The sequence below is a fragment of the Lepisosteus platostomus genome, chromosome 9 (assembly GCF_059453375.1).
Source record: "Lepisosteus platostomus isolate fLepPlt1 chromosome 9, fLepPlt1.hap1, whole genome shotgun sequence".
In the NCBI taxonomy this organism is placed as follows: domain Eukaryota; kingdom Metazoa; phylum Chordata; class Actinopteri; order Semionotiformes; family Lepisosteidae; genus Lepisosteus; species Lepisosteus platostomus.
Window position 1 is genome coordinate 42472004 of NC_142619.1, and position 25808 is coordinate 42497811.

Genomic DNA, 25808 nt, shown 5'->3' on the forward strand with positions numbered 1-25808 from the left:
ATAAAAGATCAACGGGGATACAGACTGTGGTGGTTATCAATGATCTATTACTATGTCTATGATATTGACATTATTATAACAAATTTTAATTACACACTATTCTAATATATCATTGTCATCTCTTACTCATGGCTTTACGACCAGCACCTCAAACTATAAGATATGTTAAATTTTTGTCCTTGTTTCACTTTTTTTTAAAGATACTACTAAACTGTATTATTACAACATTAATTGTATTCAGGCGACTCAAAGAATTCTAGCAATGGACATTTTTCTGTAGCATGAGTCATTGTCGTCAGAAATAATATTCCTCTACAAAAGCAGGCTCTAATAAGGTTTTGAAAAAAGCCTCCCTCTCACAGCATGCAATACTGCATAAAATCAAAGCATACTACTGACTTCACATCAAGAGCTGTGGTCTACAAAGCAAGTCACTCCATACCTTGAATTACTGCCTTAATACCTACTGTGGATTTTTTTCTAGTTTAACTAATCTGGCATCTTAAGGGTGTTGACAGATGAAGCTGATTAAATCCTTGCAATTCTGCATCAATTAACAAATTGCCTGTTCTTTCTTTTTTCACAAGCAAAGTGCCAATCATTCTTTAATGCAGAAACTTTGATGCGTATTTATCACTCATAGTAGGAGCTCATAGCTAAAGGGCAAGCCTATCCATGAAATGCCACATAAATGTTACTGAAATCCCCATGTACTACAGCTCATATGGATCATCCTATTAAGATTATATTGTTTGCTTAGCTTTATTACCATATATTGTTTAGGCTAAATATCATGTTCCATTAAAATAAATGTGTACAATTTAACTATAATCTCTGAATATATTCCTTGATTGTATTAAAGCAGTTTTATAATACACAGCATTTGAAATAATTATGGAAGAATAGGAAAAGTAGAATGTGCTATACTGTACGTAATGCACACATATTGTGTACATTGTAGTGCTCTCGGGTTCACGTGGGAATGCGCCCTCGCCGCTGCCACCTCAGATCGGCCCCCCACCACTGGGGACTCGAACCCTGGCCTCCGGCGTCACTCAACAGGGACCCAGCCAGTTAAGCTAAAGGGAAATCTCCTGTCAGCCTGGCGGCTGAGGTCCCTGCTATTCACAGGGAAGGGCAGTGACGTCACCATGCTGGTAAGCCGGCTCGCACAACCTGTAATGTCGACCGTATGCGTTACAATATGTTGAGTGCATACACCTAGCTCATTTAATTATCTTGGCTGGGCAACAAAACAATAACTTTGGATATATGTTATTTCTGATTTTTCTTTTTAATTTTATAAGCAAAAAGAAACAGGCATAAAATAACCCTTTTGTAGAATGTTTTGCAGCATTCCTCACTTACATTATTAGGGCCTTACCAACCAAAAAGACATCTTAATGGTCAAGCTGTACATCATGAGTCTTCAAACATTTTTAACAATGTGGGCATGATATCGGATCCAAAGCTAAGTCAAAGCTATTGTTTGAGTGCAGTAGAGTGTTTAACAAATGTTCCATTACAACTGATATTTTTCCGTAAAAGCAGCATTCAGTGTTCTCTAAAACACATGGTCTTAATAAGAATAATAAATAAACTATGTAGTTATCAGTAATACAAGATCAATATCCAATCATCTTGGTTGATATCAGACCATAGGTTTTGTTGAAAATGTAGTGGTTTGTTTGTTTCAGGATTAACTTTCCCAGCAACCCAGTCTTTGACCACAGCCAGTATCAAAAGTGAAAAAAGAAAAATCCTAACAATCACTCCTTGAAAGTTTAAAAGAAAAGGGATATACATTTTATAAAAATATAAATGTAGCTATTAGAAACAATACAGAACTCAGAAACGGAATTGTGAAAAATAAAGAAGGAAATTAAAGTTAATAAAAATGCTATTTTTAAACATGGAAATAATATTTTATTCCCACACAATTTGGTATCAACAATTGCTCTTGGTAACAACTCCTGTACGATGTACAGGAAAAACGAGAACTTGCAGCCATGCTCCTCCAACACACCCACCTTTTAGTCATTCATCTTTTGGCATCCTGCAAGCTCCACAGTGCCTTATATACTGTAAGGTATAAACCATGACAAATGTTGAATCAGTCATATAATTCACAGCTTTTGAGTGCCATCAGACACGAGAAACTGTAAATTGTTTGCCAGTTCCACACTTGGAACTGTGTCCCAATACTGTAGATACATTCTTGTGACATCACCCTCTGATCTTGCAGCTGATTAAGTCATCAGACCAGTACTTTCATTTTAAATCTAAGGTATTTCAATGAAAGTTATTTTCTTTAATGAAAGGGGTATATGCAAGAGAAACCAGATTTATTTGCTGAAGCTGTCTATCTAAATAAAAATGTTCACAAAATTGTGGTGGCAAAGATTACATTTTAGCCATGGAAGAGGAATTACATGAAAGTGGAAGTACAAGTTAAAAATGCAGCACAAAGAAAATACTTATGTGCAAGGCTGCACATGCTGGAAATGTTAAACCATTTACAGATGATCACTGTCTTTGCTAATGAGCTGTTTTCATCAGCTTTGGGCTAAGAGTAGATGGACTGTAAATTTATTTGAAACATGGCTAAATGGAAGAAAAATAAAGATAGCCTTTAAACCTGTAGGATGAATGATCCTGTAATAAACCAAACAGAATATTACTGCTGTGAAACACTACCCTGATGGCTTTGTAGGTTGTGAATGTTGAAAATAAATGTAAATGTTAGAAGGGGTGACATGTAAATGGAATTTACTTTGCCATTGGATTGGAAAATATTGAAAAATACAGAAAATGTATGGCTTGATGCATTCAAATTGTTTCTTTTGTTTCGCATTTTTCAATTTATTAATACGATACACAAATATATATATATGTATATTCTACTTTGTAATATTAATGATGTTGAAAATAACAAAGGTACAAATTGATTTTTTAATAATAATTCTACGAGTTCACAATGAACAACTGAATTTACACATGAGATATCTATAGTTTAGTTTGTTGATGAGCGGTTGATGATGAACTGTTTCGGTTTGAGATTGTTAGTTAAATTTGGAATACTGTATGTACCCGAATGTGGATTAAGTTCGTAAAAGTGTGGATTATGTAATGAATATATCTGCCCCGCACTCCCCTTGTTTTCAAAGCCACACAGCCTCTTTAGTTAACAGTGGATTAGGCAATATAATCAACACAAAGATTAAAGGGTGACATCACAAGGAGAATTGGTGCCAACTATGGGAGTGGTGGACCTATTACTGACATCACTGCAAGTCTGCAGGCACCCAGCAAGTCAAAGGATTTGTCTTGCCAAAGGATGCGCAACTAGTGCCTTCTGTACCTTGACGTCACTCTTATAATTATGTGCTGCTGCACAGAGGATCCCAAACTCAACATAACCCGGGCTTGAACCACTGAGTTCACCTGGTCTCTGAACTCTCCTGTTACTCTGAGTGAGCGGTTTTAAAATATGTGCCACTCAGGAGCTCTGATAAATGCACTTTTAAGTGATACTTACATACACCCTTTGTTAAACAGTGCATTGTTATGTGCTTCCACCTGATTCATACCTCCATCCATCCTTTGGAAGGTAGCTGAAAGCCCCATCAATGACACTTGCAATGAACTGTCCACCAGTGATGAAGAGGGTGTTGATGGTCACTAATTGTCCTCTCAGCTGAGGAGGGGCAGCCTCTGCAATATACACTGGTACTGTCATGGAAGCAATACCTGTGGGGAAAAAAAAAACAAGAAAATACTTTCATGAGAACAAATGTTTAATTCTATATAGATTTTAATGCAAACTTTTGCGTCCTGATGAGATCCTTGAATCTATTTACTACTAAGAAATGCTCTACATGGATTGAATAGTCTGCTCTTATTTGTAATCTTTCATATATTCTTATAACTAACATGATAATTTGTTTTAAATATTAATATTTTATTCCATTTACCTCTTTCTATTATGCTTTTTTCAAATTCATAAGCATATTTCTTGAGAAATATAAAATAATTAAATGATACAAATACTGTTTACATAAACTAATTCTTAATGTGTTTAAAATGAGAGAAAAATTACTGGGAAAGCTGTTCAGTTTTAGAGTGATGTATTTTTTCCACAGGCAAGTTGCCAGTTTACAGGCAAAATATTCACAATAAAATCATAATAAAATATTTTCATTTGCTAGACCCAGATTTCAGTCTCAGTTTTTACAGTTACTGTTGCATTACAGGAGTGCATGTTAACTAAAATATTCATAAAATATTATCATATCAATAGTATTTTGTACTTATGTGTTTCTATGGTGGATAATAATCTAGCAAAGCAAGTTCAATATACAAGTGAACTGATACTGACACTGGCTTGCAAGATCACCTGTTCACTCTTGAAACCTGCTAGGGACTCATAACTATCATCCATAAAACTAATGGACTAATGTACAAATATTAAAGCACTTGAAGGATACAATGTTAACATCTATCGGTAACGTTTATGTAGCCCGAAGCAGATAATAAATATGATTTATATCTTGTACAACACAAAATGAAAGTCATTATTCAGGAAGGATTTCATTTCTTGTGTATTTACCCTTCCTGATGAAAGCTCCTGTGGTTGTGTTGGGATTACACCGTCAGCATAATAGACAACATGCTGTCTGATGCATACAACTGCGTCAATCAGCATATAAAAGAATCTAGCCAGTAACGAGAATCATAAACCCAAAAAGTTCTGAATTTATTTTTTTCCAATCTCCTGATTGTTTTGATATTGAAATAGTATTGACATCAATTAGCACATTATTAAAACATTTTACTATAACCTCATACAGAACTGTTATCAGCATTCAGTGCCATGGTAAAGTAGAGCTACAATCTCGGAACTGAGCTATGATCCCAAATATGATACTCGGCTACTCAACAATTGAGAATGCTCAATTTTTAACACTCTAATCCTAACACACCGTTGTTCCACATAAACCACCAGTGTATTAATGACAGATCTCAGGTTAAGTCCTGCCACGACCATTTATTAAGAACAGAGAAAAGAACTGTAAGCCAGAAGAGACTTAGCACTCTATATATGTATATTTTCCTAAAACCTGTGTTTTTTATTTTGGATATTGACTGGATGTTTTGTGGTGTCATTTTGATTAATTGCTCCTAAATGACTGATACACTTGAGTGATTTTGTTGCGTAATCAGTAAATCACCTCATTAATGATAGAATTGAAAGGGCACAGATAATGAAGTGATTTGATCTGCTTAATGTCAAGCCTGGTGAAAACCAACGAAGACAAATACAGAAAAGAAAATATATGCCCTGCTCGTCAAAGAGAACATTACCTTTGTACAATCACTGTGTTGATGACTAGACTAAGTACGTGCATTAGAACACATTGTTCACTCATTGTTCACAACCAGCAGGTTTCTCTTAAGGTTTCCACATTATTAAAAACAGCTAAAGAAGTTAAACAGACCCTATGTGGCACAGCTGAAGCCCTTAAAGTGCAAGAACCAAAACTATAGTCTGAACATACATTTGAATACAAAGTTTTAATAACAAACCCATGGGAAATAACACTATAACATTATCTATAACACAGTCTAAGGTCAAGGATATCAGGAAAACAGGATATCAGGATTTACAAGTCCTGATATGTCTAACAGGCATAAGAAGAAACACTGAGTCCCTCCAAAACCAGACTTTGGCAATCACGATGTGATCCAAATACAGCGTCCCAAATCCCAAGATCAGCACTGCTCCATACGAAGGCATCTGTCACCAGAAGCCGGATATGAGGCCATTCCCATGGGGTAAACCAGGACCCGGAAAACCAGGAACTTCTCAACCCAGGAACACGGAGAAGGATTCACGAAGAAGTCCGGAACCAGGAATAACCGGGAGTCTATGCCGAAGATCCACAACCAGAAAACCGTAAGCTTAAGTACTGGAGCAAGTCCAACTGTACAAGCTGACACCGGAGATGTTACAAATCTCACAATGCTGAGCCCCGAATACAGGGTTAATCAACCTTATATACAAGGAAGCGACCAGTAAACCGATTCTGATTGGCCACTGCATAATCAGCAACACTCAAAGAGTGTTCTGACAATTAACAATTACAATTACAGCCAAAGAACTTGGTCAATTACACATCACAGTCTGGAAATCCATGGGCTATGATACCTTGTCAAGACCAGTGAGGAGGTCAAAGTATGATGGTCTGGATAAGGAGTGTCTAGCAGCTACAGAGCTACAGACCTCACTTGTAGTGTTTGATGGCAATGCTACTGCTTAGCTCTGCATGGATCAAGTCCTGGGACCTCACTTGCTGCCCTTCTTCTGGGCTCCACTTCACATGACAAACATTCCAGCACAACAAAATGTTGCTTGTAAAATAATGGCTTTTCTTTCTTTAGAGATTAGAATGTGACAGTTATACAGAAGAGCTCTATGTAAAGAAAATTAAGTTTTCTAAATTCTTAGGTAAAGGTCTTTCATTGTTAAGACAGCAAAAGGTATTTATCCAATATTGTATTCAAGCTCACAATTTTGTACAAATTAACTCTAAAACCATGACTTGGTTGAGATGGATCCTGAGATACATTAGTGAAGCAAAAATATTCAAAATTACAACCCTCTATTATATACTTCTGAAATACAAGTCTAATCAAAACATGCTTTACAATTTGGATTTTTAAATAAAACTACAGGTAGCATTATTTTGTATTAAAATTATTATTTTGCTACAGAATATGTCTTATGTTTTGAAGGGGTACATCTTATGGAACATTCAACATCCTTGAATATCGCAAACGTACACAATGTAGACCAGATTGAGCAAGTCCAATGTGGAATCGGCCCAGTACACAAAATTATTTTATGTTTTTTTACCAAGAGCAAATGTAACATTAGAAACATTTTGTAAATGAAAAAATAAGCTTATCTTAAAAAGAAGTTGCAATCTTGTTCATGTAAAAAACAATGATATCACCAGGAATCAAGCTTCTTTGTGAGCTGGCTTTTCTTGGATATGTAAATCCAATTCTTGACTTTTAAACTCAAAGGCTTTTTAATGCATGAAGTTCAGACTTTTTTCAAGATTATGTCCACCATATACAGTATTTTTGGATGGTGAAAGTACATTATGTGGTATAATAAAGCAGCTTATGTTTTACTTACATAACTAAACAAAAGACAGGTGTTACCCGTATGATGAACAATGAAACACTCATAACTGTTGGCCAAATGTCTACATGTATATATAGCATGCTGCATCAGTAATGTAGAATTGATTTAATTGTTGCTATGGAAATATTCCTTTTGAAAGACATGCATTGAGCTTCTACTGATCAATAATCAAAAAATACATTATTACAGCTTTTTTGGATTTTACAATATACCACTAGTCTATTTTAGGTAAGTGAACAATGATATACTGTAGACACTTAAACCTGATCTAAACTTGGTCAAAGATCAACATTCCAAAGCATAAATAAAAAAACCCACATGATGTTAACAGGAAGCACTTTCACAGCTAAATAAAAAAAATGCTTAAATTGTCTACAACACAGGCTTGGAATAAATTATGTTGTTTTCCCTGCCATCTGAAATTGCAAACATAGAAAGAAAGGTTTCTATGGAGCTGCAGAAGTATTCCTATTACTATTGTCTCTTTTCTTTAATTGACTAAACCTGCTAACACTTGCCAGGATGTAAATAAAGTGAGAAGCATTTCAGCTTTTTAATGTAAAGCCTAATAATACAGATCTGACCCTGGTGTTTAGAGATTTGAGAAACTAATAGTTCATAATATTGGTTATGCTTTTCCATCCATCAATTAACAGACAGCTGTTTATTCCTGGTATAGGTCACAGCAGCTCAGTGCTGCTTTTGACACTGTTAACCATGATATCTTACTTTCTTGTCTTGAGACTGTTTTTGGAGTTTGTGACACTGCTCTTAAAAGGTTCAAGTCTTACCTCATACTGGGCTCCCTACGTTAGAGCATTTACATGTTTCCCTTCGGTCTGCTTTTAAGATCACATGGCCTCAACTATAATTTCTATGCTGACAATAATCAAATCTACATCCATATTAAACCTGGCTTGACGTTCGACCCACATGTGCAACATATTGTCAAAACATCATTCTTTCACTTGAGAAATATCACCAGTCTATGTTATCGCTAACTGTGACTAAAAAGCCGAGCAACACCTTTGTCTTTGTCGTTGTCCAAAAACTCCTTCAAATCTAAGCTCAAAATCTTCTTTATAAGGGCCTTTATGTAACTGGTTCTATTATTAATCCTTTTGCTCCTACCATATCAGTACTCCCATCTACTTTCTCCTCTCATTGTATATTCTCATTGTGCATATCTTATGTATTTTTTATTGTTGTTGTCATTCTGTAAAGCTCTTTGAGAAGCCACTTTTAAAGGTGTATTTATTATATATGATTTATTATGCAAATTTATTTATTATATACTGATATATATATACAGTACATACTTTATCTTCTACAAATCACATGAAATAAATGTGTAAATTCATCAGCACAACACATCATTCTAAACCATAACAATGGCCTTCTGAAAGACTTTCTGATGTACTAAAACAAATTAAAATACAACAGTTTTCATAACAACATAAACTTCTTCAGTACTTCGATGCAAACAAGTGGTCATCCACAGGAAAGCAGTGGGAGGAAGTGAAAATGTATAATTAAAGAGTAATCCCCACATGTTAACTGCAGCTTTTCCACAGTCTCAAAAACATAAATATGACTGGGCTCATTAGTGATGTTCAGGACCTTGAAAAAACTGTGGGTCTAAAGGTCACTGTCTTTCACTTTAATAACCTCCCTTTTCAGATGTTTAGTGAAATTTCCAAAGGCTTGTAAAATATCACCATAAGCTGCTACTTGAGCTTCATGCATGTGGCATCCTCCTGGTACCATGCTGCTCTATTACATCTTTTAATTCAAAGTATGACAAGCCGAATCTATGCAGGTAATTAAAGCCATTTTAGGAAGCATGCACATAGAGCATAGTTTGCACAGTATTGCAAGCGGTATAAATACTGAATCACAATAATTGAAGTACAGGGGAGCACAAGACAAAACCATATTACAAAATAAAAAGTCAACAAATAGCAATTATGGACCTAAGACTTCATTTAAGAACTTAAAACCAATGTAAATGCTAGTTAATAAACACATGCCTGAGGAAATGGTGTGCAGAAAAACGTTTCTGCTTTCTAGGTCACTGAAAACCTTTCTATGGCAAAGGCTATCTGTACAGTCATGATATATCAAATCCCACTTAGAAGACACCAGTTGGCAAGGGGCTAGGGTCTACCAAAATAATCTAAAATACTTACATTATGTTAAATCTAAATTGACATACTGTACAGTAGCAAGGGGGAGAATACAAAGAAAACTACAAGGAAGGTACACAGGTAGAAGGGTCAAAAAGAAAAACCCAAGAGGAAAACAAAATGTCAAAAGACAGGTGAATGGTTGTACCTAAATGCCTGTAGTATTGTAAAAGGTACTGGAATTGTAATTGGAATCATACCGTAAGTGTACTTAATGAAACAGAGAGTGATGGTGACAAATAAAGTATCAGTGGATATACAGTGGTGGGAAGAGACCAGAAAGATGAAGAGGCAGTGCTACACATCATAAACAGCATTCAGACGCATGTCCAAATGGGCTAGATGAGCCAAAAGTCCTCCTATCATTTGTAACCTTTCTCAGTTTCTTTTGAACATGATCTAGATAAACAATGGTCTCAGAATCTATATGGATAAGACTTCAAATATATGGCTCATATTTATTTTAAATAAGTTTGATAATACTAATTTAAAAGGAAAACTTTTAGATTTGAAACTCAATTATAATGCAGAACTTAAAGAACAAAATCTAGGGTGTATTTGTAAAGAAAATGTGTTATTATGGGAGATTTCAACTTCCCACACACAATTTGAGAAATTCATCAGGGATGTCAGCTAAAATGGAAAAGGTAGGTGTGCTAATGGCTGTTTGCTTACTCAGTTTAACAGAACATATACTACAGGGAAAACATTTTATCAATCTTTTTTCAATGAAAATAGCAGTATGTAATAAAAAACAACAGTATGCTTTTAAAACAGAAGTGAAGAAGAGCATAAGAGAAGTAGAATGGGATAAGGTAGATATGAGTCATTAGGAAACACATGGGAGCTGCTTAAAGATATTCTGTTTGAAGTGCACAATAGATTCATCTTAAGACTAAATGAAAGCCTAGAAAGCAGAGGTCAAAAAGGTTAATAGATCAATTAGAAAAAACGTAAGAAGAAATAAAGCAATTTATAACCATTTGAAAGTAGTACTGTACAACCTACTGAAAGCATGGGTGAAAAAGAATGATATGTCAGTGTGAGGGACAGAAAAAAACATTAAAATGTACACCTATTAAGTGTTAAAACATAACAAAAACAGTAAAGGATACAATTAGTATACGTGTATAAGATAAAAATGGGAATGTTTAAAGGGAAAGGGAAATGGCTTATATACTGAATAAATACTTTACTAATTTCCTTCACCATTCACCAAATAATAAATAAAAAAAAACAAAGTTCTATATGAAATAGTACTGACAAAGAAGACGAAGATGTGTTTCAAGAACTAGAAAAATGTGCAAGGAATTATTCTTATTCTTGTCATCGAGGGTTTGATTCTGAAGTACCTGACAATGCATGTCATTTACCATAGAAGGATTAGCTAACTGCAGGATTTGTAAATGAAATTCAGAACAAATAGACAATTTAAGAAAGGGAAAAGACTTAGCAGATGCTATTTAATACAGACAAGTGCTTATTTTTACAGATCACTTTTAAGTATTCATAATCCTGAAAAAGTCAACTAAATGGATATAGTCAGAATCAGAAATGCAAACCAAAGAACACAACTGGAAACTAAATGGAAATGTATTTAAAATGTTCTTGTTAAAGTTCTTTTGCAATTCACCTGGATAAGCAATTTCTTCTCCACTTAATCTGTTATGTAGTGGTGCACAATGGCAGCTGTGTACCACTAAAAGATATGAAAGATATGTGGAGGTCTGGAACAAGCTATGCAGCTATGTTGTTGAAGCTGCCTAGCTTCAAGAAATGGCTCAATGAGATCCTCAGATTGATTAGCTACCATTTAGAAACAAAATAAAAATTCTAAATGGAGTGGATAGTGTCCTCGTGTTTGCAATCTTTTTTAAACTTATTGTGAAAATCAGGATCCTGACAGAGAATTTAATTGAGCTATCATAAGGCTCAGGACAGAATTAACTAAGAATTAAGGCATTTAAGGCATGGAGAAAGTGCAGAAGTCCCTTGTGTTTTCTATAGAAATGAAAAAGAAAGTTGTGCATTCTGGGATGCATTGTGATATTACCGTTGAATTATAGTATGCCTACAGTATTAAACAAGGATATTTGTTTTGGCAGCTTTACAAAGAAGGGAACTGTTTGTACAATTTCATGTTGGTGTTTAGTGTTTTTTAGAATATCTTGTATTATCTGGGATAGGTTCAGTCAGTGTCGGAACTCTTTGAAGGTTCCTTGTGTGCTCAGTAGAGAATGGACTCAAGACCACTTTTTTAAGATTGCATATTCTGTATCAGAATACAAAATACAGAATACAAAATATCAAGACTGTTTATAACCTCAATCAAAGTTTTCTTTTAACTTTTCCTTAAAAATCATTTTAAATTGATTACAAGTTGTCTTCTCCTAAAACTGCTATGGGTTAATGCAGTAAGCTGGTGAATTTTTATGAGGGTATGCTTTTAAAGGTCAGGAAAATACCAGCCAGTTTACATGAACAAAGTACATTGTAAACATCAGGGAAGATGAAGGGGAGATGAAGGTTTGTCTGCAGGCAGAAGCCTGGTGACAGATCAGTCTATGGGCTCAGAGATACTGCTGACAACATAGTGTTCAATGGTGAGCACTGCCTGTTTCACTTAAAACAATTTAACCTGGAACTTGGACATCTTTACTAAATGGTTTATGACAAGGTAATAAAATATTAATGTTACCAATAAAATATTAAAAGCTTTATTATTTAAATAAAAATAATGGTATTTTTATAAGTACTGCTGCAAAGATTTAAACAATACCTGCATGCACTTGACTGTTCCGTGACTGGGAACTGAACAAGTCTCAATATATCTACATAAATCAATGGATTTTACATCCACAAATTTACACAGTTACAGTGTAGAGAACGTGCAAAGTTTACAGCTGCTTAATACGCCTGGCTGAAATGAAAACAGTAGAAATATAGAAGGTGAAGTAAAAATTAATCGTATTAGTATTTACTGTAAATACTGTAGTATTTACAACACCTTATTAAAAGCACATTATAAAAAAACTGAGTTTTAATTTAGGAAAAGTTTTAATTTATGAAATGCTGCAAAAATCTTACAATATAAATAAAAATCAACACTAATATTTAAGCAAGAATCTCTGACCATCTTTAAGGCTGTGGGTTCAACCAATGGTGAGGACAAATGCAACTTTAATTTTAAAATGTATTTTAATTTTAATTGCACAGAATGGAAGAATAGCATTCCACCATTTTTGCTATCCATATTCCTCATACAGTACCCCCTTTGATTACAAGAGTGTGTGAAGTGCAACAACTTGCAAATTAAATCAGGAGCTGATTTAATGCATCGTAATATACACTTTTTCTTGTATTTTATTAATTAAAACCTTATTTTAAACTGTGAATTCAATTCTAATTTGTATTGAGAACCTCAGTAGCATCTTAACATTCCTATATGCAGTAAATAGGGACAAGAAAGGATACAAAATGATACTGAAAATGGAAATGGCCCTGCTACATGGAAAGATATATAGTTGCAATAACAAGAGGAGACAGAAGGATAAATAAATGGGTTACAGCACAAACAAGAGTACATGATGTCATGTAAGTGAAGTCACTACAAGGGGAAATACACTACACTACAGTCGCATAGCAAAATGAACAGATCACTACAACAAGGAAATAAGGAGCCAGATTCCAACTGACTAAAAAAGTCCAAGTAGTAGACCTCCTGTAAAAAACCAATCAATTGAAAATAATGCCAAAAACGAAGATGTTTAAAGAAGAATTTTGCAAGACCTTGATCCAGCTGTGGTTCTCCCTTTCTCAAGAAACACCTTTGAGGGTTATGGGATTTTTTATGATTAAACAGTCACTTTGAAATGAATGATTGAATATATATTAAAGTCTTGTGGTTTCACAACACTACATAAAGCATCATAATTCTGAAGGGTGGTCCTTGCAAAACACACATATACACCCATTAACTAACTGGTCAAAGTTTGCTAATCCCCGCTAATGAGAATATAAACCTTAGCTGGACAGCTGTTTCACCCTTATTAATGGCCTGCTTATGGCAAACTAACTTTTACTTCACATATGCAAAACTTAATTAGAAAGTTCTGCTTTCAGTGTCATGAAACAGTGATAACTTATTAATAATAATTTCCATAATTATATATAAGATTAGAGTGAGGAGCTTAGTCAGGATGTGAGCTGCAACGAGTGGTTCTGAAAACATGTTTAAAACCATTATAGAGTAGATATAATGATTGTTAATTAAACTCATCATTCAATGCATACTGTACATGTCTGTAGACAAACTATATGAATTTTAGTGAGGAAGATGATCGGGCATCTTCCTCACTAAATGAGGTGATTTTACCTGTTGAATTTTAAGAGTGGTACAAATTTAAAAAAGTATTAATATGTCCTGCTTATGCTTATTAAAAGGATAATGACTTCCTTTCATCAGCAGATTGAAGTCTGTACTTCTGGAACATTCACAGATACCAATTTCTAACCTATCAAGACAATACAATATGGTGTGCACATAACAGGATCTTTAAAAAGGCAGGTCTCAGAGAAAACACAAGAAGCAGACATAAAATGAAAAGAAATACATTGAGGAAACACAACCCAACCATAATAAACACTGGCTCTATTATTTTTCTTATCCTGCTCTATAAGTAGCTGGAAAGCTAACCAGCTTACTGATATCCCAGTCAAGCCTCTCTCCCAAAGTGTTTTCCAAACAAAACTGACAAAATTTCACAATACCATGATCCCACAGCTAATTGGATGATGGAAACTCTGCTTCCTTCTCTCCCTCTTGTACAGACACATACTGTAACTTAGAAAGAGAGCACACATTGACCAACCCTGGAAGTCTCCAATTCATAGCTTTTAAATGTCATCCAATATATTGTCTTCTTCCACTTTGCCCAGTACCTGAGAGTTGGTGGTCTTTCCCCAAAGCTTTCTGAACCTGCCATCCTATTGTATAATCAAATACTGGAACATTCTAACTGGGAAACTGACCTAACCATGATCTAACTCAAATAACTTATTTAACCTACTTACCTGCCACGTCTTGTAAATCTGCATTCAATCTGTGTCCAAATGTTTACACCAATGTTCTTTACATCATTCTAACCTTAACATTAAAGCTGTTCTTAAGATGCCTAAATTGACAAACTCCACTCAGAGCAACAGCTCTTACAGTAAGAAATAATTGATTACGTAGTGAAAGTGTGCCATTGAGCATAGTGCAGTATTAGCTCATAGCTGTATGAAAGAAATCACAGGTAATGTTTAAACAGATGAACTTTGAGAAGACATTGAAAGATGATGTGAGACTGAACTGTTCTAATTTAAGTGGGTAACCCACCACTGCAGGGACAAGAATAGTCTGGAACAAGAATAAAGGGGCCCTAGAGGTTCCCGTGGGGGAAATGAAGAAGAGAAACAGATGGTCTGGCGCAGATAGGGGAGCTTAGAGGTTGGGAGCAGGTACAGTATAGAATATGGACTGGGTCAGAGTAGACAAGACAGTGTATAGGCAACAAAAAAACTGATGTGTACAGCTACAGGAAACTACTGGAGGCAGGGAGTGATTTGAGAGAAAGGACAGAGAGAATAGTCCATGTGAGCAGTAGAATCCTGAACTCGTTGGAAAGGGTGAATAGCTCTGGCCAGGAGCCTAGCCAGGAGACAGTTGCAACAGTCTAGGCAGAAATGTACCAGGGCCTGAACAAAAAGTTGTGTAGACAAGTTAGTAAGGAAGGAACTGATCCTGTCAATACTGCTTAGAAAGAAGGGACAGGACTGATCCTGGCAAAGTACAAATGTGATTCTAGGCAAAGGAGGAAGGGGAGAGGCTGGAAGAGTCAAGAGCAATCAAAGATGGAGAGGTAAATGAGAAGAAGAATGAAAACAGACAGTCATTTTAGAGAGGTTTAGTTAGAAATAATGGGAGTTCATTGAAGAAGAGAAAGCTGAAAGACAGCCATTAATAAGAGAAAATCTGAACATCGTCCTCAAAAAAGTGGTATAAAAATCCGTAATTGGAAAGAAAAGGTCGTAGGGAGATAATGTAAAGTGAGAACAGCAGGGTACGTAGAACAGAGCCTTGAAGGACATCAATGGAGAGTAAGTGAAAAACAAAGAGCAAAAGTAGAGTCAAGAATATGAAATTACCAAGAGCTGACAGAAGGATAATGTGATCCAGTGTCAAAGGCAATAGAGAAGACAAGGAGAGATAAGGCCAATGAGAGGGAAGCAGCACAAGCTGGTTTAAAGTAATCTGTGAGAGGAAAAGTTTCAGATCAGTATGTTAGGCAAATGTCGGACAGGTAGTGAACAAGCAGTGAGTGTTGACAGAGGTAAGCAGAGATTTGTTCATGTATGGCCTATATGAGGGTTTTAGAAAGGTTGACTTTTTTAAGACAGGAGTGATGGAGGCTTGTTTAAAGGAATTGGGAAAACAACATGAGAGAAGAGTGAAGTTGAAGAGAGAGGAGATTTAAGAAGAAAATCAGAGACAGGAGACTGGAAGAGGTGGGTAAAGAGAAAATCGTGAACATACTGTAGGTGGTAGCTTTATTGCCAGGAGCATGGAAGAGATGTGTCACAGAAACATCTGAAGGAGAAGAAAGGAGGGCAGTGTTGGATTGAGAGGGTGCAGAATTATTAGCTGAAAAGTGTGAATAGGGTGGTGAGGATGGAGGTTAAGAGCTTGTGGATGTCAGTAATATCGGTGGAGAAGAAGGAAGTAAAGTCATCAACTGAAATGAGAAGGTGGAAAGAGCCTGCATGCATTGTTAGTCAAAGACTGGATGATTGACTGATAACAGAAAAGTTTGTCTGAGACAAGAGATGAGGAAAAGGATGAGAGCAGAGAACAATAAAGGTCTCAGGCAGAGGAAAGTGAAAATCTCATTATTTTCCTGTCAGCTCAGAAGTGAAAGATTGTTTCTTTAATTTCCCCCTCCACCCATATAACTCATGAAGAACTAAAGATTGTTTTACTAATTACTGCCATTAGTATAAACATCAAATAATAAAATTGTTATACCTTTAACATTAGAACTGTATTGTCCATACAAAAGTGTGGAAATACGTCTTTGGCATAGCCATAAACAACTGAAAAAACAAATAACACTCAACACAAAATAAATTAATGTTAAAAAGAAACAATAGTCATAGCCATGTAACAATACACACATACACACATCCAGGTCTGCCCATACTATACCATCATTACATTAATCTGATAGCTTCATACAGGAAATAATCAATTAGCTGCATTCAATATACCCACAGCACAGGGGAAAAAAGTTCTTGTATACATTTATCTTGGCTATACAGTAGGTATTCTATAACACCTCCCTGATGGTAGCAGTTGAAAATCGGTATGAAGAGGGTTGTAGGGTTCAACCAACAATAAATTGAGCTTTCCTTTGAACTGCAGTGTAATACAGCTCTTTAAGCTATTTCTGTGGTCGACCAATTATTTAACAAACAGTATTAATAATTCTGGCCAATTTCCCCTTTCTCTTAATACTCAGGCTACAATATTACACTGATATACCAAAAGTAAGGATGCTTTCTACTAACATACAGTACACACAAACCTGTCTATAACGTTTTGACACACTCCATACCTTTTCAACTTCCTGATCAAAAATATCCTATATTTAGTATACATAAAATTAGAGTGATCATATCCACTTGTAATCAAACATTACATATTACTTGGGAAAATGAATTGAATCCAAAATTTTCTTTTCATTTTGCTGAGTATTAATATGTAACATACAATAGCATTCCATTCAGGCCTGAACCCTTAGATTTCGGGATAGGCTATGGCTTGCCATTATACTTACCAAGAATAAAGTGCTTTCTAATAATGGATAGACTTATTATGAGAAATAAATGATGTGTAGATATTCCAGTTTTCAAAAGTAAAATAACTTTAATACATTAAACCACTACAATTTATAGTATAACTCTATAGCAAAAAAAGGAACAAACCAAGTTTCATGATAACTGTATTTATTGGAAAGAAAAAACTGATTGCTTAAACTCTGATTAAGTGTTATGAATAATAAAAACGTATTTTTCTACAGAAAAATGACTACATCTTAAGCATACATTTACGTGTATTTTGCATATGAATCTAAATGTTAAACAACTTCTATGTATTTAAAAGTCTAAGGTATGTAATTTGAATCATGAAAATTTTAACCTGAAAGCAGTTTACAGGAAGAAGACAAATTATGCTGAAGGACCTACTGTACGCTGGTGAAAATGTCCTTTCAACACAGTAAATTAGATGTGTTTAAAGAAGAAGCACCTTTCTGATTATATCATACTGCTATGCAGGTGGTTGATTGCAGAATTTCTCTGCTATGTACAGAGTTTACAAAAGGAGGTACACTGTACTATTTTCAGTTGTAAATAAAAATAATTCTGCTCTGCATCCTCTTAATGTATCATTTTCAAACCATCCTTATGACTTCACACACCAAATACAGCTCTACATCCCTTAAATGCCTGGGAAAATAGATATGCTTTCAGGTGAAAACGAGGAAGGCTGTCAGCAAGAATGTCTCGGTCTTCCCCAATGAAAAGAGAGCAAAAACTAATAGCTTCCTGGAGTCCCATACTGGGGCACAGGCAGCTCACAAGAAAAATGTAACAACACCAGAGTATGAAGGTGAAATAAAGCAAAAAAATGACAGAACAGGATTAAAACTAAACGGAAGCCTAATCAGAGAATTAATGAATGCAAAAATATGATCTGAACATTAATTCTTTGGCAAATGTGTGGATATGGATTATACAGTATATATAGTATATACAATTTATGGCAGATAATGGATATGGACTAACTAAAGAAATATAGTCCCACGTTAACATAAACTTTTCACGACTGTATTAGACATTTATGGTCTGTATTCAAATATGATTCACCTATTTAATGCACATTTTCTTAGGATAACTAAGAAAAACAAAACATATGGTGCTGACTTGTTTAACTGGATTCGAAAATAGTATATTTTAAGATAAGGTTTTTAAATATGATATTGTTTAAAGATTTTCTATAATGATCATTTACCCCTTCTAAAATACTGTATATAAAAAGAATGTTTGACATGTTTTTTTAAAGATTTTGTTGAATTCGTTAAAATTATTGATTTTTGTTTAGAAATTCTTACATTTTCTGTTATTCTTCCAGTTTTTTTCTCAGACAGAATTTAGTCCTGTCAGAGAAAAAGAAATGACAGCACTGACAAATAAGCATAAGGAAAAAATGGTCTGTTCTAACACATGTTATAAAATAATACCACTTCCAGGAGTATAGTATTTTTAAATTCCAGTATTAGAGCCTATTGACTAGACAAAAAAGCTGTGGGAGGCAATACATAATATAATTTACTGGAAATTGTGGATTTTGTCATTTCCTCCTGGTTTACTTTTAGTCCTTGACTAATTATCTACATGTCACACTTATAACTTTTCCAGTTCTGTAACAGTTCATGGATTATAGAAGCCTGCAGGATTTGGGATTTTAAAAAAATTAAATCTGGGCTTCCTCATCTTATTTATTTTAAAACAGCTCACAGTGTTACACAATGGAAATATTATTTCTAAACCTAGATTATTTAATGGTCTCCCACACACAATTCTAATGGTTGTGCAGTACCTTTTTTACAACCTGTTTACTTTAACCAATAATTTCAGTTCACCAGCTTTAAGAGACTAATAAGGTAAGTTTAAAATAGCTTAATGAAACACATATTTAGTGTTTCTTTAATTATTGCAGTTACTCCTCCCATTCTCACCAGGCATGTAGTCACACTGACACATCTTACATCTAGGTAAATATTTACAATTCAGGATATTTGTATTTGTTTCCCTCATATAGTACAGTATGTGCCTACTTTTATTTTGTTTCTTTTTGATCCATTGTTTCTCAAACTACTTGAAAAAAATGTTTAATTACTAAAAGAAGTAAAGCATTCAGCACGTATATTTTATTACAACTGACCTATTAGTAGCTTACAAATAAATTTCTCATTTCTGGCACTGATCCTGAATGGAACTGCCAAGGAAATATAATTTAGGACATTTGCTAGATTCTTAACATAGGATGGGCTTTATATAATAGATTTACATAATTATGAAAACAACTCAATAAGCTTGTAGCAACTCTGTTTTGTTTAAGTTTAAATAAAATATATTATCTTACATAGCCATATGTAGTATATTCAACATCCACAGGATTTGTAATAACAGGCAAATACCTTTTCATCTTCTTTGTTAAATTGGGGTATAGGTCTCCTTCCAAGATCCCTTAAAAGAAATTTAATTGCTGTTTCTTTCAGATATCACATTCTCCCATTTCTGATTTACAGGAAACATAAAAACCTTGTATATAATTTAGCAGACAATGACTGCCAAAAAAAAGAGTGTACGAACCAACCTTTGAATATACTCCAGGCATATAGGCTATTTTCTTTTTAAAAAACACATGTGGTATCAGAGTAACGGACAAATGTGATAATTACACACATTGTAGAAATGTAGAATAAACGTTTTCTGTGTTCGTGGTTATTGTTCCTCATAATAAGGGGTATTTTCTAATAAGACAGTTTATTGGATGGATGAGATGATTAATGTTTTGATTAGACTAAGTGCCCGTATAGAACTCCAGAGGACTTTAGGATTAAATTGCATTACCAAAAAAAGCCCCCACAAATAAACAATAATACAACATAACAATATTTGCCTACTATTAAGACATATGAAACAAGGCAAACGGGATATGCAATTCCCCTAGAAATTTACATCAGGCTAATCTACAGATACAATCTATAGGTCTGCATCTCTTTATCTCAGCTATGCTGGGCCTTTTAAGATATGGCTATCCTATTAATATGATACATTTCCTGTGCATTGCAGTTCCTTCACAAAGACATAATTGTATGTTTTACTTTATTTAAATACATTATAAACAAGAAATTATTCTTGGCCATTATTCTTTTTCTTGGCCATTTACATGTACACCAAACCAGCTCAACCAGTTTTGTACACTATATAAAACAAAATTAACCTGATCTCACAAATACCTCAAGGCTTTCAAATACCAAACTATGCAGGAAAAATATTATTTTAACTTTGATCTAATTATTTTTCAGTTGTGGTATAATTATGTAAAGCATTTGACTTAGGTGCAAATACCTGCAATAAAAAAGGAACGACTCTGGTAAAAAAAAAAAGTTTCTAAAATGCCTTAAACCAAATATGGTAATGCCTCGGGGTCTGATATACTGTAACATAAACAGGATAGTCAATGAGATGAGACTGAGTAATCTACAGTACTTACAGTATAGTATTTATTTCCCATTGTAGTGTATTTTGTGGTGTTCATTCCCCTTATTGTGTTTTGTGATCTCACCATGAGTGTGGCTGCCTGCTCTTTAGGTTTGGTAGTGCTGGCAATGGGAGTTGTTTTTTGAGTATGTGGATGAGAGTGTGTGGCAAGAGCTTTCTGCCTTCTGCACAAGTGCACACTTTGAGATTTGCTGCAATTCTGCAGTTTTAGTTCAACTTTTGGGTATACTAAGAGTGTACTCACTGCTTTATCAAACAAAAATTCCATTTGCTCCTGAAGAACATACAGGTATGGCACTTTTAAGTGCTACAATTTTATACTAAAATATACCAGAACTTGTTTTATTCTTAGCACTTCTCATATGCTTTTTAATCCAAGTCGTTCAAAAATCATAGCAAAATTACTTCTCAGTGGCCATGGTGTGCAATACAAATCTGTTTGGAAAAACCCTGTTTCATGAAATGGTGAAATTGTTTATGCATGACTAAATAAAATGAAAATATTAACTTTAATTATTAACAGGGCAAGTGCTGAAAGTCATTTAGGGCAAGAAAATAGAAGGACGCACTCGAGTAAGCTCATTTTTCACTTTCACTCTGAAATAGGAGATCCCCTGAACCTCAAACACAGACAATAGCTGAAAACAACAAAAACAAGTGGAAAACTAAAGGAAAAAAAGCTTTTTTTTAAAAAAAAAAACAAGACTTACTGTATAAATGAAAACAGCAAAGTGAAGCAAGGAAGTAGAGGGAGACAATATAATGTCTGCAAAAAACTACATAGTTGAGTCTATCAATTTAAAGCATTAAGAGTATATACTGCTTAAAAACAATCATAAATCTGATTTGTTTATTAAGAACATTTCTAAATAAAAAAAGGAATTTGTCTGTTTAGATAGTTAATGACAGTTCTTTGAAAATGAATAAGAAGTGACACAATATTACTACTTCAATAATTAAAAGTACTTATCATTAATATTTAGCTTAGTGAATTTCTAAATAATGAGCAGCATGGTGGTGCAGTGGTTAGCATTGCTCTGCCTCGCACTGCTGGAGCCCTGGGTTCAATTCCAGACCTGGGGTGCTACCTGCATGCGTGTTCTGCATGTGCTCATGTTTGCGTGGATTTCTGCCATATGCTTTAGTTTTCTCCCCCAGTTTCTCCTAGTAGGTTATTTGGCTTCTGCGATAATGGGCCCTTGTGTGAGGGTATGCATGTCTGTGTTTGTGTCTGTGTGTGCCCTGCAATAGACTGGCATCCCCTCCAGGCCGCATCCTGTCTTGAGCTTGTTGCAGTGAGAAAATGGGAAGATGGATGGAATTTCTAAATAATGTGTTTCTATTCTGATTTGAAGGTTTCAATTAACTTCCACAAAGCAGTAAAGACGGCCTTCAGTGTGGGCAGGAGGCTATTAAATAAACCCCACAACTTTTTTGATTTAAATACCACCCAGCTAAAAATCCCACCATTGAGTAATAAGTTTGGTAATTTGCAACTAATCAGGGCTGTTGTTTTTAATAAAACCCCACAAATTAAGGTTACCACTATTCAGGAACACTAGTCTGTCATTCAGTGGAATGGACAAATTAAATTTTCCAAAACAAAAACAATTATATTGCCAGGATATTGTTGTTCATTTAAACTGCCTTTCATGGTAGTCAATGACAGGTGTTTGAAGGAGAGTAGGAAAGTCAAGATTAAATTATTACTTGAAATAAACCCTACTCAAGAACAGCAATTGTATATGCGATAACTACATTCCAAATGCTAGAAATATAGTAATATGTACAGTATATCTATAAACCAAGGGGCAAAAGACAAAAATGTAAACATGAGAAACATTAAAACATTTACCAGAGTTTAATGTACACAAAGAAATATTTGCTCTGTATATCATTAATCTCTCTCCTGCTAGTGTTAGAAGTTTCACATCAACTTATTTTATTTAAGAACATATCATTATGCAACATATACAGTACAGGCTGAAAATAAGAGGAAGCTATTCAGCCCATTGCGCACTTGGTAGATTAGTAAATAAATTACTAATCTTTTGTCCAGTTGTTTCTTGAAAGTGTCATGAGTTTGGGCCTCAAACATCTTTCTGGATGTTTCAGATACCCACTACTTTTTGTGCAAAGAATTATTTCCTATTTTCCATATTAACTAAATTCCCAGTTTAAATCTACTTTTAATTATACTGTATACTGTACACTTGGATGTATATAATCTCCTTTCAATCTCCTTCTGCTTTTATTAGATGGTGTTGCACCATGCAGCTTGACAAGGATCTAAAGAATGCGGTCAATACAATCAAGGCGTTAAGCAGGATAAAAAAGTATAAAGTCTTAGATTAGTCAAATCAAGCCATAGATTTAAATTTACTGTCTATTTAAAATCCAATCCTTTTCCACTTTACTAGTGAGATGTTTTGATTTTGCTCCATTGGAAACGACCGGTTGCACCCACCTTCGTTAACTGGGTAAGGGATGTGACATACTTTCTTCACCTTGAAAAAATTAGGCTTTCCCTCTGTGGCTCAGCTGCAAAATTGTATTCTGCCTGGCAACCCTTTTTAAACTTCAAGATCTTGCAGTTCAACCCAAACATACAGAATGGACTAGACAGTGGCTTCCCTCTTCTGTCCTTTCAGTACTTTTTAAAATGTTGTTTCTTTTTCATTTGCTTATCTTTTCACAATCTCTGGTTTCCTTTTTATTACTCCTTTACTCCTGTTTTTATATCATTGTTGAATTTGCACAGTTTGTTTAGGTACAAAGTCTTTCATGCCATGATGATTGTTCATGTTGGTTCATTATTGTATATGGTACCATGTAATATTCTTTCTTTTCTCTGAAAAGCCAATTAACAAATTGAACATAAAATCCACCTAAGCATGCATTTTATATGCTGAGTAAAAAACACCAAGAGTAATTTCTAGTTTAGCAGCAACTGACATAAGAATCATTGTCTTTAGTTAGGAGGATAAGTGTCGTCTCTTTTATGAATTAGTATCTCATTTGCAATTCACCCATCGGTAGGTACTGCTCAGAAAAATGTCTTCTGCTAAATGGCTTAACCTGGACTTTTCTGTGAAAGATTACTCAGTTAATGCTCAGTCTGATACTTAAGATCGTGAGTGAAACCACACTATTTTTTTTATTTTTGCTACACAGAAATTGTTGAATTAATTTACTGAATCTAAACGTGATGAGCCTTTGTGATAATGGCTTACTATAAAACCTCTACTTTAAAGAATGGTACTTAAAAATACAATAGTTTAAACAACTAAATCCTATGGCCATTTTTGCCTGTCTTGAGCCTCTCTCATTCCAACACTTGGCAGGAAACATGAAACTATAGAAACATATTCCTCATTTTTTTAAATCTGATATTGTATTCTTCAAGTACATTCATTGGGTGATTTGACAAGTTCAACCCAACCCATACTGCCAATGTTGCAAACTATGAAACCAAAGATGGTATGTTGTTTAATAGGTCTCGGTTGCTAGAGACTCCTTTTTTATACGTAGCAGAAATATACCATTTTATTATAATTCTGTAATTTGTGATGTTCTGGTGGGCCAAAGATTTGATTAAATTGGGGTACAGCTGGCATAAATATGGAAAACAAAAGTGGTAAATTAACCTATTTTTATGTAAATGACATCTCTTCATGGATACTAATCTGGAACAAAAAAGTAATTAACAGTTAAATAAAGATTAACTTCTTAATAATATACTCACTGATTTAAAAAAAGTACAGCTCACAGAGCATGAACTGCTGTTAAAACTAATGTTAAGCTAGTTAACCCCTAAGTCCTGCAACTCTATGATAAAACAGAATACCAGAAGGTTGGTGCTCTAATGTGTGCAGAACAGGCACAGTAAAGCAAGTCATGTACTGAAACAAATCCTTGGGAGTGAACACCCTCCTAAACATGTTTATCGTCTACACCACTATGTATACAATTTTTATCAATTAAATGGTGAACTTTTATGCCTAACTTTCATCACAAAATTAAACATCTCCACATTTGTACCTAGTGATACAAAATATATACAGTATTGGTCAAACAGACCATTTTTCTAACCACCATTTTCCTCAATATAAAATGTTGCTCTGTGAACCAGAAAGCATTCTTTCATTGTTACTGTGTCTGGCCACCAAAACACATCACCCACATGCCTTTGCAACTGCTAGTTAATTTGGTTTAGTTTTCAGTCTACACCCTTTAAGCAAGACGTACTGCATGTGCATAAGATCTGCAAGATATGAAATGGGTCAGTGAGCGTATAGCAAACTAACCCCTACAATACAGGTGGAGCTCTCTAAAAAACAAATTATAAAAATCAGACAACAATATCCTATCTTGGACACACTATTAAACTATACTATTAAACTAACAATGCTTTCAGGTAAATTACTGTTGATTTACCATGATTACAGAAAAAAGCATACAGTATCAGGTTATTTTCATATGTGAGCGTTCTATTCAACACTTTTTACTGAACATAAACATACAGTAGTGTACAGTTATTTCCTAATATCACATTAACCATTTCATGTTCCTCCATTTTTGTAAAAACAGGACACAGTAACTGGACAAATAAATGAGGGACTTGATTCTCTGAAGTACTCAGAGTATACAGTGTATACTAATAATGGAAAACCTCAGTATTTAGAATGTAGGTGCACTGGTCATGCACAGCAGCTGCAATGAAATGTGCAGTCCATTAGAAAGTGAAATTATTTGACAACTGTCATAAACTAAGAAGAGTGGGAAAAGCCTTCCTTTATGACACTTGCTTAGCAACTAATCTGATTCTCCATCAAGTTATCAAAAAAAAGTATTTTACAATTTGTACTGTACTTCTATAGCTACAGAGCTGTAGATGTTAAAGGGCCTTGACATACTAACATGATTTTGGTTTGCTAAAACTAAGCTGTTATTTATGGAAACTAAATTCTCTGTGCCATGTCTGTGGGTTTGTACACTGCTGCAGGTTCTGTTGAAAT

General features: G+C 34.6%; 1 protein-coding gene across 5 annotated transcripts in view; it reads right to left on the reverse strand.

The window, feature by feature from the left end:
* The window catches only part of slc2a13a (solute carrier family 2 member 13a), a 132964-nt gene that overhangs the window by 98672 nt on the left and 8484 nt on the right, over positions 1 to 25808 (reverse strand). For all 5 annotated transcript variants that reach the window (XM_088645088.1, XM_088645087.1, XM_088645086.1 and 2 more), the window contains exon 2: positions 3591 to 3750. In XM_088645088.1, the coding sequence (XP_088501214.1) occupies positions 3591 to 3750 (160 nt within the window). The remainder of the gene's footprint in view (positions 1 to 3590; positions 3751 to 25808) is intronic.